The sequence below is a fragment of the Garra rufa genome, chromosome 20, assembly GCF_049309525.1.
Source record: "Garra rufa chromosome 20, GarRuf1.0, whole genome shotgun sequence".
NCBI classification, from domain to species: Eukaryota; Metazoa; Chordata; class Actinopteri; order Cypriniformes; family Cyprinidae; genus Garra; species Garra rufa.
Window position 1 is genome coordinate 27,537,050 of NC_133380.1, and position 15,121 is coordinate 27,552,170.

At 36.0% G+C, this 15,121-nt stretch overlaps 2 protein-coding genes across 3 annotated transcripts; one reads left to right on the forward strand and one right to left on the reverse strand.

Annotated features, from left to right (window-relative positions):
• Positions 1–94: 94 nt before the first annotated feature.
• On the reverse strand, positions 95–8,991 carry LOC141293593 (uncharacterized). Of its 2 annotated transcripts, none has more exons than XM_073825623.1 (5): positions 8,856–8,990; positions 7,905–8,037; positions 7,651–7,794; positions 2,554–2,750; positions 95–2,416 (listed from the first exon to the last, which is right to left on the reverse strand). In XM_073825623.1, exons 2-5 carry the CDS (start codon positions 8,014–8,016, stop codon positions 2,243–2,245), a joined length of 627 nt encoding a protein of 208 aa, XP_073681724.1. In that variant the 5' UTR covers positions 8,017–8,037; positions 8,856–8,990; the 3' UTR covers positions 95–2,242. The 2 variants fall into 2 exon arrangements, with proteins under 2 accessions (XP_073681724.1, XP_073681723.1); XM_073825622.1 differs by having other exon boundaries at positions 97–2,416; positions 7,905–8,093; positions 8,856–8,991.
• A 3,620-nt stretch (positions 8,992–12,611) lies between these two features.
• cnpy2 (canopy FGF signaling regulator 2) lies at positions 12,612–14,868 on the forward strand. Its single transcript, XM_073826131.1, has 6 exons — positions 12,612–12,730; positions 12,946–13,051; positions 13,291–13,406; positions 13,490–13,687; positions 13,889–13,985; positions 14,192–14,868. Exons 2-6 carry the CDS (start codon positions 12,952–12,954, stop codon positions 14,233–14,235), a joined length of 555 nt encoding a protein of 184 aa, XP_073682232.1. The 5' UTR covers positions 12,612–12,730; positions 12,946–12,951; the 3' UTR covers positions 14,236–14,868.
• The last annotated feature ends 253 nt before the right edge of the window (positions 14,869–15,121 follow it).

Genomic DNA, 15,121 nt, shown 5'->3' on the forward strand with positions numbered 1-15,121 from the left:
AATCTCTAATTAATAAATTGATTTCATTTGATTAATGAAGCTTGTGAAGCCCTATAATTAAAGGGATAACCAAACATTAAGATCATGTCATTCAAAACCTTTAGGCCTATACATTTCTTTATTCTGTGGAACACAGAAGATATTTTGAGATACTTTTTTGTCCATATGAAATTCAAAAGTCCAGTGTTGTTTTGAATCCCTGTTGACAATCTTTTCATGAAATCACAGATTTGGAACAACAGATTTTTGAGTGAACAATCCCTTTAGGCTAACTTGCTCAAGAAACTGAAACAGATACACTGCAAGTGTTGTGTCTACAAAAAGAGAAGGCAGGATAACTGGTAAGCATGTTCATGTGCACAAGTGCTTTCAAGAGTTGTGTTTTAAAACAAAGAAACACAATTTTTAGTGAATACTAAAAGGTAACATCAAGTAGGACATCAACAAGACTAAAAACATTTGCCCTTGTCATTTAAGCATCTTAATCCACTGATGTCTGTTCATTATCATAGCATTGTTATACATTTAAACTTAACCACTAATAAACTAATGAGGTTTTACAGTATTCATGCTACTTGTTAGTATGATCCACTGATTTTTCCGCTGTATTTAAAGGAGTAGTTCACTTTCAGAACAGATAATATACTCACCCCCTTGTCATCCAAGATTTTCATGTCTTTCTTTTTTCAGTCATAAAGAAATTGTTTTTTGAGGAAAACATTTCAGGATTTCTCTGCATATAATGGACTTCTATGGTGCCCCGAGTTTGAACTTCCAAAATGCAGTTTAAATGCAGCTTCAAAGTGCTCTAAATGATCCCAGCTGAGGAAGAAGGGTCTTATCTAGCGAAATGATTGGATATTTTTTAAAAACATATAATCTATATTTTTTACAAACTTATAATCTATATATTTTTTTAATCTCTACACAGAGTACACATAGAGCTACACAAGACAAGCATTTGAGATTAAAAAGTACATAAATTGCAATTGTTTTTAGAAAATAACCGATCGTTTTGCTAGATAAGACCATTTTTTCCTCGGCTGTGATCATTTAGAGCCATCTGAAGCTGTATTTTGTTATTAAGTTCAAACTCAGGGGCACCATAGAAGTCAATTATATAGAGAGAAATCCTGAAATGTTTTCCTCAAAAAAACATAATTTCCTTACAATTGAAGAAAGAAAGACATGAACATCTTGGATGACAAGGGGGTGACTACATTATCTGTACATTTTTGTTCTGAAAGTGAACTACTCCTTTAATCTTTAACTGCTAGACAGTACTATACTCATCTCTCGTGGTTTATGGTAGTGAAAATGCAGTATTTGGAATAAACACAGCAAATCATTCTAAAATTAATGATACACTGCCTGGCCAAAAAAAAGTCGCCACCAAAAAAAAAAGGTCATACACTTTAATATTTAGTTGGACTGCCTTTAGCTTTGATTACGGCACGCATTCGCTGTGGCATTATTTCGATAAGCTTCTGCAATGTCACAAGATTTATTTCCATCCAATGTTGTATTCATTTTTCACCAAGATCTTGCATTGATGATGGTAGAGTTTGACCACTGCGCAAAGCCTTCTCCAGCACATCCCAAAGATTCTCAATGGGGTTAAGGTCTGGACTCTGTGGTGACCAATCCATGTGTGAAAATGATGTCTCATGCTCCCTGAACCACTCTTTCACAATTTGAGCCCGATGAATCCTGGCATTGTCATCTTGGAATATGCCCGTGCCATCAGGGAAGAAAAAATCCATTGATGGAATAACCTGGTCATTCAGTATATTCAGGTAGTCAGCTGACCTCATTCTTTGAGCACATACTGTTGCTGAACCTAGACCTGACCAACTGCAGCAACCCCAGATCATAGCACTTAGTTAAATCCAGGTGGCAACCTTTTTTTTGGCCAGGCAGTGTATATTAATACCAATTCTACTGGTTAAAAGCAGACACTTGTTGTGATGGAACCAATAATTATAAAATAAAAACAGGAGATAAATCACAACATAAAATTAAACAACAAATATGTGCATGCATTAAATCTTTTTTTGTTGTTCTTACTTCATCATATTAAGTATTGCACTGCAGCTTTGTGTTCTTTACAATTTAATAGAAAAAAATCTTATTCATCACTGACCAAACCTCAAATAGTATCAAAATCAAACATATTATTGTCCATTACAGACATTATCTCCTCTTCATTTTTAATGAATTCAATTCCCAGCACTGCTTTTCTTCAAGTCATATGTGTAGTGAGGTGACGCAGAAACTCTCCGCGGGTGCTTGTGTGTCCAGGAAATACAGCGTGACAGAACTCACACACCTGTGACTGCAGTGTGACTCCGGACATGAACAGTCCTCCGGCTTGACTGACCAACTCACTGTCCAGAAAGGAAGATGACCAGGGCCTCTGTGGGACAGAGAAACATTCTTTCACACATGTCAGATGTTTACTTATATTGTAAGACCTTCAGCAGGAGGTGTGACTAGACACAATAAAGTAAAAAGCTTGAACCAAAGCTAACTAAACATAGGTATGATACGAACCCGCAGCCTTTGTGAAGTCTGGTTAGCATAATGCTGTTGCTCAGCTCTTCTCAGGTCATCCCAGGCACTGTTTTCTGTCGTCTCTACAGGGTTGTGGAAAACTGCTTTATCATGGTTACCCTGTTTCTGATCTGGCACATCCAGGTTGAAATGCAGTTGGTTTAGTCCTCTGTCAATATGACTGAAATCATTACCAGCTGAAAAAACAAACACTGCTTAGCAGAAACTTGAGAGAAAACTCAATTTGAAGCTTAAAGGTCTACTGAAGTGCTATGAAACATGCAGTGTTATTCTATGTGTTGACGTAATTTCAACTGAAACAGAAACACAGGGTGGCACATATCAAGCAATCCAGCCCCCTTTTTTAATAGCCAATAGCGTTTCATTTCGTTTACAGCCTGGCCAGACGTTGAACTTGGTAAAGCCACATTTGGCAGCCACAATCTCTTCTATATTGCTATAAAATATAGCAATGTGTGTAGAATTCAAACTTCCCCTTTACAATAATGCAAAAACAGTAATTATTGTTGTAGATGGGATTTGAAATTAACAACCGCCAACCCGCCAAATGCGGGTACAAATCAGGTAACGCTGTCAAATAACTACCCAATTTGGCGGGTTACTTTTCATAAGTTATGTTCACTCATTATGTTCTTGGGGAAGTTCATGCAAGCCAAATCTGTGCAGGTTTAGTGCAAATACTAAACCTGCTCGTGAGAACAAAACTCGTGAGACATAATGACATTATGGAGTATATAGCAAAAACCAAACAGAACACACCTACAGAGTGCACGCATAGGCGACTACGTGATGAAGTCTGGTTAGACTAACTTAGTGCATGTACGCATTTAAAGTACGTTCTTTCACTGCATGATTCAGTCTATTAATAGCCTATTAATTAAGATCGATCACATAATTCAAGGTAAGGGAGCAGAAAATTTATATATTTATTAGGGGTGGGCATAGATAAATTTTTTTAATCTAGATTAATCTAGATTAAATTTTGGAATTAATCTAGATTAATCTAGATTAAAATGGCTAATTTGAATTCTGCTGAAGGCATTCAGAATATGTGTGCTACCCAAATAATGACTAAAAGTAAGTCTTTGAGAACGGGCCAGGTGGCGCATTAGATCAGGCGCTCATCTCCTGTTTCCAAAATGCATCACAAACTGCTTGACAATTGCATTTACAACATAATTACCTATACAAACTTGTGTAACCAAGTACTTCTGCGCAAAAGGCTGCACGACGTGCGCGCTGCCATTAAATACAATCAATCCGGGCATGGATTTCTGCGTGCATAGTCTTCCATTAAACTGCCTTGCTTTTAGAAGCGTCAATTCAGTTGTTGCATATAGTTTAATGTATTTATTTCGGGATTATCAAAGTAAATTATAACTCACGTGCCCCAGTAAAAAGGGTCTAGCAACGCACCTGCCCTGAAGCGGCTTCATAACTGCATTCATGTTTGCACGTCTCATTTGATGTGGTAATTTCACAGAAGTTGAAGACTCGTTCTCGCCCCCTACAGTGCAATTCGACTAGGTATACGTCATCCGCGCTAAAATATCAAGGTGAAAGTCATCATATCTTGCGTAGTTTAGACCCAGCTCCCAACCCAACTTTGAGAATAGATTAATGGCGATATTTTTTTTATCGCCCGATAAGACTCTCACGTTAACGCAGCACGTTAACACCGATAACGGCCCACCACTAATATTTATATAATTTCACATAGTTAATATCACATGAAGAGTGCTGTTTTTCTCTTAAAAAATTCATGTGGTTACAAATGTGGTACTGATTTTATACAGTTAACAGTTCAATAAACAATAAGTCAATATTAAGAGACTTTTTAGACACCGTATTGGCTGTTTTTTAACAGTAATAATTTGATTCAAAAGAAAGCACGTGGCTTTATAAAGGTAAAAATGCCCATAAAAGGTAAAAATCAATTTAAACTTATTGGAAAAGAATTATTTCTATCACTGCTGTGAACTGACCACACAGAATATGAAGAATATCAAAAACTTTATGAGTCAGCTGTATCAGGACAATAACACACTCGGCAAAATACTGTCTAATTATCTTTTTCGATAAAAACAATACCGATAATAAATAATATCGATAGTCAATTTCGCACACGTTCAGTGTAGCCTCAAGCTGTTGGTTTATTTCTGTTTTTTTTTTTTTTGTTTTTTTTAGAAAGTAGAAGTTAGTAGAAATTATAAATGGCCAGTAACTTAAAAATTTAGCGTTCATTGTTACAGTTGTAAACACAATGGCTTTCTTCTTTCGTGAGGGAGTTTGGCATCACATCATCTTTATTTCCAGGTGGAACTTTAAAGAACGTTAGAGATCGTTAGTGTTGATTTGCATATTTTGTCATTGTTTTGGAGCATGCTAACTTACAGAAAACCTTAAGGATAACATATTCATACTGAAAGCCAAAAAAACTAACATTTAAATTTTTTATGGGGACTTGAAGGTCAAATTTCAGTCAGGTTTCAGGCCCCACCATAGCACAGAAACTGCACTTGTAAAAATCACAAATGACCTGCTACTTGCGTCAGATCAAGGCTGCGTCTCATTGCTAGTTTTACTTGATCTTAGTGCTGCATTCGACACTATAGATCATGACATACTCATGATCGATTACAAAGCTATACAAGGGCAGGCTTTAAGATGGTTCAGATCATACCTGTCCGATCGCTACCACTTTGTTTATCTAAACGGGGAGTCATTGCAACTATCACCAGTAAAGTATGGAGTGCCACAAGGATCTGTCCTTGGTCCTTTGCTATTTTCAATTTACATGTTACCCCTCGGTAATATTATTAGGAAATATGGGATTAGTTTCCATTGTTATGCTGATGATACTCAACTATATATTTCAACAAGACCAGATGAAACTTCTAACTTAGCAAAGTTAACAGAGTGTGTTAAAAATGTGAAAGACTGGATGACCAATAATTTTCTACTGTTAAATTCAGATAAGACCGAGATATTACTTATTGGACCAAAAAACAGTTCACAGAATCACTTAAACTGCAATTTGCAACTAGACGGATGTACTGTTATTTCCTCTACAGTCAAAAATCTGGGTGTTATATTAGACAGCTGTCTTTTGAAAATCATATTTCTCATGTTACAAAAACAGCATTCTTCCATCTTAGAAACATTGCCAAGCTACGGAACACGTTATCTGTTTCTGATGCAGAAAAGTTAGTTCATGCATTCATGATGTCTAGACTGGACTATTGTAATGCACTACTAGGTGGCTGTCCTGCATCTTCAATAAACAAGCTACAGGTAGTCCAAAATGCAGCTGCTAGAGTCCTTACCAGGTCATGAAAATATGATCATATTACCCCAATTTTACAGTCTCTGCATTAGGTTCCGTATCACTTACAAAATATTACTTCTTACCTATAAGGCCCTTAATGGTTTAGCTCCTGCATACCTAACTAGTCTCCTACCACGCTACAATCCATCACGCTCTCTAAGGTCGCTAAACTCTGGACTTTTGGTAGTACAGTACCTAGGATAGCAAAGTCCACTAAAGGAGGGAGAGCCTTTTCACATTTGGCTCCCAAACTCTGGAATAGCCTCCCTGATAATGTTCGGGGTTCAGACACACTCTCCATGTTTAAATCTAGATTAAAGACATCTCTTTAGCCAAGCATTCACATAATGTATCTCATAACGTTGTACTTCAGTTACATCTGATCACACGCAGATCAACATTCTTCAGCTTGGGCTAAACATGAAATTTTTGCTTGGTTGGAACAGCAGCTACGCTAATTATTTTTCTATTTGTTTCTCTGTTTCTGCCATGGGATTTCCATCCCGTGGTACCTAGGAATTACACAAGATTAAGTCTGGATTCAGAAAAAGAGATGATGCCAACCCCCCAGAGGACCGCCGATGATGCCAGCCTTGAAACAACATACAGCACTACACAATTTTTCTAAAAGTTTGATTGCAACACATAATCATTACTATTAGTGTTCATCATCTGTTTGATTACACCATTACTGATTTTAACATTTATACCATATTTACATCGACTTGTGACATACAGTAGTCACGACTAATAAGCTACTAAATATATTGCAGTACCCTACATTTTGTACAGCTGCTTTGCAACGATTTGTATCGTGAAAAGCGCTATACAAAAAAAAAAAAAAAAAATTACAAAATTCAGTCTGAGTCAGAATAGAAAAATTCTATTAGTGTTAAAGGTTCACTGAAGTGCTTTGAAAAACTCAGCGTTATCCACTCTGTGCTATCGTGTCTTTGGACTGGAGCAGATTGCAGTGATTTGTGGGACAATGACATAAAGCTAAACCAGACTTCATTCGCAGGGAACATATTTTACGTTCCCTCTCTCCTATATAGTGCACTACGTGCCATTCACTGCAAAGAAAATACTAATTCTGTGTGACCGATTTCAGCCGCAGCTTCAGCGTCTATTTATACTGGAAGGGGCGGAACTTTTTGGATTCTAGAGCATTTGATTGGACAAAGAAAGTTTGATGAGAAGATGAAGTGCAGGGTGATGTCATCAAAAACGTTGATCCATATTGGTGGAAGTGAGAAACTTTTGAATGCTTATATCTTGTCATATTTTGTCACTGTTTTAAAACACACTAGCTTATAGATAACCATAAGGCTAACATATTCCTACTAAAAGCCAAAAAACTTCAGTTTTGATTTCATGAGAACTTTAAGGCTTGTTCACAACAAGAACGATAACTAAAGATAACTATATTAGCAACTATTACACAAATGCACAATAATGTGCACACACTGTGGTTCTGTTGTCTGTTCAAACTCTTTTTTAAGCAGGATCCATTCTGATTAGCTGTCAATGTTTTTATCGTTCATCAGCTGAAAAAAAATCCAACTACGATTTCAGCAATTTTGTTCCTCTGTGCTGTTATTGTTATACTAAAATTCTTTTAAATATAGAAATATTTTTAAAACTATATTGTTTTAGTTATTGTCCTTGGTGTTAACAGGCTCTTAGACAATTTTAGAATTCAAAACTTTCAACTTATAATTTTAACAGACATAAAGAGAATACTATACTTTGAGGGCCCAGTATGTGTGGTCCAATGGGATGCCTTAGAGATTCTTGTTCATGACATTCTTGAGAATGGAGCCGGTGTTTTGAATTTTCTTCTGTGCATTGAAACGGCTTCGCAAAGTTCCTAGCTGGAGCTGTGGCCAAACCTGAAAGTTAAATATCATAGCGTAAATATGATTTATCATAGTGGATACAATCATTGTGACATTATTAGTACATTTAGTAATTTGTACTTTATTTGTAAGAGTCATTTGACCTTGCTGTTGTTGTATTGTGTCAGAAAGATGTTGTATTATTGCTGCTTGTTTTAAGCAGAGTGACTGGAGACGGACAAACTCCTGGTACAGTGCTGCATATGCCTCCTCCATCTAATACCGGTTATGAGTGGACTGAATTAAAAATAAAAATGATAAAGATGTCTCTGAGCTAGCAGTCTTGTAGAATTCTGTACAGGAAAATAAGAAAAATTGATTATTAGGAAAAAATACAAAATTACATTTCCTTGATCATTGTAGTATCCTGACTCAATGCCTTTATAAAGTGAATTATGACTCAAAAATGCATTGGCACTTGCCATAAAACAAAACATATTTAAAGAAAGAGTGAAGTAAACAAATATACAAAATTGAATTAATTAATCTTAATCTTGTGCTGTCACAAAATTATAACATCTGAATATTTAACCTCTTGACTTGAATTACAGCCTGTAAGGGTGAGAACAACTTTTCAATCTTTCTATCTTTCTTTCACTTTTGCCTTTTCATAGATGGCGATGTTTTGACTAAGGTAACACTTTCTTGCTGGTCATTTTCAGTGGACTGATAGTTAGGCAACCACTAGCACACCTCGTAGGGTTTCACCTCAACATCACCTAAACCACTGATGTCGACCGAAATCACACATGTTGTAGCCTGCCAGTGTTTTTTACCACTAGATATTCAAGAAAAAATGTAGCAAACAACTTGTGTGCACGTCTTTGAAAATAGATCCTGCATCACTATAACGTCAACATTAATAAATTGATTGGATATACTTATTAACATTTCAAACTCTCAATACGTTATTTTCTTCATAGATACAGCTCATCTCGCCATAAACTGTCATCGCAATACGTTTTTACATTGCATTGTGGTGGCCACAGAATGGAAGCGTAAAGAGGACGAACTAATTCACATAGTAGTTTATATAATATAATATACATGCTTACTAAAATCCAAACATCCGTGATACAATTGAAGATATCTTTTAGGTCAGTCACTCTAATGACTCTGCGATAAGCTCAAATTTACTAAAAGAAGCAAACAGTAACTGTCCGGAAATCAAAAACAGGAACTCGAACGGGAACCTCCTCCTGGGTATTCTTTAAAGTGACCCAGCACAGAAACAGCGCGTTAGCATTTATCACGTATACACAAGCGGCCACGCTTGAGGTGTTACCGCTTGCGTGTAAATAAGGTGTTGAAGTTTCATCTATGATAAAGGGTTCTAAAATTATGGCTTCTTATAATAAAAAGTGTTCCTGTGGCTTTATTCGCCCCAGGTTAGGGGTAAGCTGACCCAAGTCAGTGGATGAACCATGTGTTGAACCAAAACTGACCATCTGACTGATTCTGATTCAAACCCATTTGAAATTTTAAAGATAATTTACCTCTTTTAAAAACTAATCTAATAATCACTTTTTATTTTATTTCTCTTCTTTAAGCTAACTTAAACTAAATAAAATCAGTAAAATGAGGTTTCATTTTAAATCTTTAATTGTCTGAAACAAACAATGTGTTGAACACTAAAGTTTTAACCTTCCCAAAAACAGTCTAAACAGAGTGTTTGTTGAGTAAAATCAAATAAAAAAATAAATTAGAATGAAGGAATAAATGTCACTGAAACTAATAAACATTTTAGTCAAAAGATTCTTGACATGGTAGCTTTTCTGCAGTGTTGAATAGACCATTAGGGACTACAGGTCGAAAGATATATTTGATTATAATGTGATGAAAACCATCTTCTGGTTCTCAGAGAAGGATTTGGTGCACTTGTACTCTGTCCCTATCAAATAAACCTTCCAGGGGGAAATTTAAAACTGTATGTAAGACTTCTCCAATCCTTTAGTCTCCTTAAACCCTGCCTCTCCAAGCTTGCCTTCATCTGCCTTCACTTTGAGTCAATGTCCACATCTCAACAAAAGTCAAACCCAAAAGTCAATCATTAGGGCTGAGACTTTATCTATGGAAGAGTTTACTTTTTCCTCATCATTCGGTATGTTTGGTAAGACGCAGTAGGAGCTGTTCTTTAAGTTGAGAGGAGTTTGGCTATAGCAAAGATCTAGGTTCAACCTACAGCATCTTCTCTGTATGAGTTACTCCCTTAGCAGTCATTTTTTTTTGGTGGTTTTAACACATGTGACCATACCAGCATGGGCTGATAATTTAATTTTTGGGTGAATTATCCCTTTAAGAGTTTTGTTGTGGCTATATCATAAAACTTGGCCAAACCCTGCCTTCCAACACAAGGTCTTTTTGTTAAGGTCAAGGTCTAGTTTTGTTGCTAACCACACCTGTCAGCATTTTGCACCTCATGATGATTTCTTTCAGATTTCATTTTCTCTATTATGGCAATCATTTGTTCATTCTTTTGATGCCTGTCGGAAGTGGGCACCCTTGTCTGAGACAGTAGGTTTTTTTAGTTATTCATTTTGTGACGTTGCCCACATGGCATGCCTTTTTCTGAAATATGTGCAGCAGCCACATTTCACAGGCTAAATGTGGCTTTTGTTCCTCCTGTGTGACTTGGCTGTTTATGTCTATGTACTATCTTTACTCCGTCTCTTGTGGACTACAACATTGTTTGTTAGTGGTGTAACCAAGGTTCTCTGAGTCAGACCATGATTTTGGCTGGAGCATAGTAATTGACATGTCATCAATCAAGGGCGATGATTATCGATGCATACGCAAGGCCTCTCTATTTTAACAATATTTAGTATCTGGCCATATTCCACTATTTATATAGCCATGGTTAAAACAAAAACCAACATTATTAGTTATCATGACATTTAGCTAATGTATGAGACATACAGAACTGTTGTTTATATGGTGGAATAAATTTTGTTAGGTGTAAAAATTTGGTTGATTATGCTTGCCTTGTCGTTGTCATCAACAGAGAGTAGCGGCGTGATGCTTGGTAGACCTCATAGACCAATTTCTTGGAATTGCATGAGTCTGCAAAACATTGGACGTCTTCAACCCTGTGGTAACACTTTGCAGTCCCCTTTCATGACAGGATGATGGACCTTATCTTCTCCAATGGAGATGCTTACACTTTTAAAAATAAAGGTGCTTCACGATGCCATTTTTGTCTAAATGGTTCCATGAACCTTTAACATCTGAGGAACCTTTCTGTTTCACAAAAGGTTCTTTGTGCGAAAGAAGGTTCTTCAGATTATAAAAAGGTAAGAAAGAGATGTTTTTTTAAAGAACCTTTGACTTAATGGTTCTTTGTGGAACCAAAACTGGTTCTTCTATGGCATCGCTTGAAGAACCCTTCAAAGCACCTTTATTTTTAATAGTGTAACTCCCATTTGACATTTCAAATAGAGTAAAGCTAGAATGTGGGCTTGTTCCCATTCTTTTTAACTGGACAGTTGAGCACTTTAAGTACTACGGGAGCATCATCTCTTCTGATAATTAGCTAGACAAGAAGATTTCCGCATGCATCAGCAAAGCCAGCCATGCTCTTGGTCGCCTCCACTCAAAAGTCCTAAACCACAAGAACATCAAGCTGGCAACCAAGATAAGGGTGTCCAGACAGCCGGTCTACAGAAAAGTCTTCTTTATGGCTGTGAGACCTGGACACTGTATAGAAAGCACCTGAAACAACTTGAGCAATTCTATCATAGGTCTCTATGATCAATCATGGGCATCAAATAGCAGGACACAGTGCCAAATCTAGAGGCTTTGGATAGAGCTGGCTTGGGCAGCAGCAAGGCCATAATCATCAGTCATGATTCTTTACAGCCTCAATAATTAAACAGGAAACTTAGAGTTGTTATCTTGACAAAATATAGCCTAGATAATGGAAATATACACTGCTCAAAAGTGTGGGATCAGTTTTTTAATGTATTTGAAATACATTTCTAATGCTCATCAAGACTGCATTTATTTGATCAAAAATACATAAAAAATTAATATTGTGAAATAGTATTTCAATTAAAAAAAAAAAGTTTTCTATGTGAATATATTTTAAAATTTAATTTATTCCTGTGATACAAAGCTGAATTGTCAGTATCATTACTCCAGTCTTCAATGTCACATGATCCTTCAGAAATCATTCTAATATGCTGATTTATTATCAATGTTGAAAACAGTTGCTTAATATTTTTTTGTAACCTGTGATACATTTTTCAGGATTCTTTGATAAATAAAATGTTAAGCATTTATTTATAATAGAAAGGTTTTCTAACAATACACACTATATAGCCTACTGTTAAAATGTTTGGGGTCAGTACATTTTTATTCTTTCTTTTTTTTCTTGTATTCACCAAGGATGTGTTAAATTAATAAAAAGTGATAGCATAGATTTATATTGTTAGAAAAAAAATTCTATTTTGAATAAATGCTGTTCTTTTTAACATGTTATTCATCAAAGAATCACAGCTTCCAAAAAATATTTGGCAGCACAACTGTTTCCAACATTAATAATTCTAATAATAAATCAGCATATTAGAATAATTTCTGAAGGATCATGTGACACTTAAGACTGGAGTAGCAGCTGATGAAAATTCAGCTTTACATAGCAGGAATAAATTATATTTTATATAAGTATATATATATATATACAACATCTTATTTTGTAATTACATTTTGCAGTATTAAACTTTTGAGCGGCAGTGTAGAGGGCGCAAGTGTATTTAGCGTCGCTTCTGCACGCTCCAGTTCGGTTGGTGGCGGTAATGCGCCAAAGACAGCCAATACAACTCAAGAAGAATAAAGGGATTTTGGCAGATCTCAGGTCAGCTCCTAAACTACAATTATTCCTGTGTGCACGTCATCAGTTCATGAACGCGTGTGTGCGGTGTATTTAAAGCAAAAGGTTTGTATGTTCAAGCAATGCGTTAAAATATGCATGCGATGCAGTTCGATTAATGTGTATACAGTGATACGTTGCATACTTTTCTTGATTGATTGTGTGTTGTGAAAGGTAACTCTAGTTAACCTGGCATTTGGAGTCTTATCCCAGCTATCGAAGGTTGCAATAAAATACAGTATACTTGTATGAAATAACCCGTATTTTATTTGTTTTTGCAGGTGGGGATGGAAAACCATGTTTACATTGTTATCTTCTGTGCAATGATGTCTTTGCACCTATTGTTAGTCCAAGGAGCCAGACAGGGTCAAGACACAAAATGTGGAGGTATTTCAACTTTTTAAAAACCTTTTATAATTTACTGTGCATACACACACACACACACACACACACACACACACACACACATATATATATACACACATAGACAGCCATTGTGGGTTGCAGGAAATGCAATAATGTAACACACCTTCAGAAATGTATCTTCAAACTGTTTGTATAAACAATTTTGCTTTGTGATAAAGAAATACTTCTGAATTGCATCATGCACATGTTGTTTTCTCTAGCATGCAGGGCATTAGTTGATGAAATGGAATGGGCCATATCGCAAATAGATCCCAAGAAAATGATCCAGACTGGATCATTTAGGATCAATCCCGATGGCAGTCAATCAGTAAAAGAGGTGACATATTTTTGTTTCAGTTGGTTTTGTTTTGTTTTTCTGATGCCAACTCACAGCTTTTTATCTGTTCTATTTGTGCCCAGGTTCCCTTTTCTCGCTCTGAGAGTCATCTGCTTGAACTGATGGAAGAGGTTTGTGAGAACATGAAAGATTACGGTGAACGTGTTGACCCTGCCACCAATCGAAAGACATACGTGAGACATACATCCCGTGATGGCACTGCCATGGATCTTTCTGATGTGGCCTTGGACTCCAGAGTCAGCTCTAGTTTGAAGTTTGCTGTGAGAATGTTTTCTTTTTTCCCCACTTCTTCACATCTTTATTTTTAAGTCAAACCTTAAACTATACAGTTGTGATAATTGTATTTGCTTTCACGATGCAGTATGCTGCTGATTTGATGCAACAATTGTATACTATTGTGTAATGCTGTTTTACAAACATCAGTTTTAGAAATAGTCTTACTTGTGTGTTTTTTTCCACAGTGTGAAACAATTGTTGAGCAGCATGAGGATGAGCTTATTGAATTCTTTGCTCACGAGACAGACAACGTTAAAGACAAGCTCTGCAGTAAGAGGACAGGTAATGCTGTAAATGTGGATATATGATTCAGTGTTCTTTCATTTTAAACCAATCTTAAAATCTTTTATTGCACTACAGTCACAAGTTGCATGATGATACCTTTTCAAGCATATTTAACAAAACATACAATATTGTGTAAAATATTTAGATTTTCATCTCCAACATTTTAATTATATGTAATACTTTTTTCTTAACTCCTTGCACAGATCTTTGTGACCATGCCCTGAAGATACCTCACGACGAGTTATAACATGAGCCGAGGACATCATGACAGCTTTGCCATTGGAGATCAATGCATTCACTTGTTAAACTTCAGTAAACAGACTGATTCTCTTACTTGTTGAGGACGCTGAACATACAGTACAGAGATCTACTTAAGTGATGTTAGGCAAAACATTGCATAATGTACTTGACCCTATGGGTTAACTGTTGACGTGTTCAACTGTATTAATGGCGTTACCATCAAAACTGTTTATTGTCATTAATTAAAGCTGACTCTGTACAGCTAAAAATGAGATCTCTTCATGAGTTTCTCCAATGGCATACTTTGATGTTTAAATGTCTTTGGATGCACTTAGGTTTTAGTTTAAAAGGTAACTTGCAGTATATTTATTAAAAGCACAGAGCACCTCTGGAGTTCCTGGTTCTAGTGGTGATTTTGTGTCTTTGTGTCCTATTTTGTATGGAAGTGAATATCAGTTAATCCATTTTTTTTTGTATTCATTTGTTTACTACCTACACATTATTGAATTGGTTGTTGCTTAAAGATTTATCAACATTCTTTGTTTGTGCATCCATTTTGGACCATGTTGTATTTGTAGTTGTTTTATTAAATGCTTTATTACTGTAATATTTTTAATAATAAGAAAGCCCTTTCAAATGCTATATTGTCATGTGTGAATCTTTGTGCTAAGCACAGTCCTGTTTTTGTTTAGTTTTTATATTATTTATTTTCCCTCCTCTAGTTTACATTATGGGGCCTTACTTGTCAATAGGGAAAAAACACTACATATTTCGAAATTTCCTAAAGTTTAGGTTTCAAGCATTATGTGTGGTGCAAACCTAGAACTGGAGCTGAATTTTGCTAAATGTTTTAGGACGAAACTTCTAGCATTAAGATGCTAGATATACAATGC

What these genes read in the sequence shown, in the direction of transcription:
- cnpy2 (XM_073826131.1), top strand. Translation starts at nt 12,952, where the DNA reads ATGGAAAACCATGTTTACATTGTTATCTTCTGTGCAATGATGTCTTTG. An exon ending in GCAGTCAATCAGTAAAAGAG is followed by an intron (nt 13,407 to 13,489) that starts GTGACATATTTT and finishes ATTTGTGCCCAG; the next exon opens with GTTCCCTTTTCTCGCTCTGA. An exon ending in GCTCTAGTTTGAAGTTTGCT is followed by an intron (nt 13,688 to 13,888) that starts GTGAGAATGTTT and finishes TTTTTTCCACAG; the next exon opens with TGTGAAACAATTGTTGAGCA.
- LOC141293593 (XM_073825623.1), bottom strand. Translation starts at nt 8,016, where the DNA reads ATGGAGGAGGCATATGCAGCACTGTACCAGGAGTTTGTCCGTCTCCAG. An exon ending in CACAATACAACAACAGCAAG is followed by an intron (nt 7,795 to 7,904) that starts GTCAAATGACTC and finishes TTTAACTTTCAG; the next exon opens with GTTTGGCCACAGCTCCAGCT. An exon ending in ACACATACTGGGCCCTCAAA is followed by an intron (nt 2,751 to 7,650) that starts GTATAGTATTCT and finishes TTGTTTTTTCAG; the next exon opens with CTGGTAATGATTTCAGTCAT.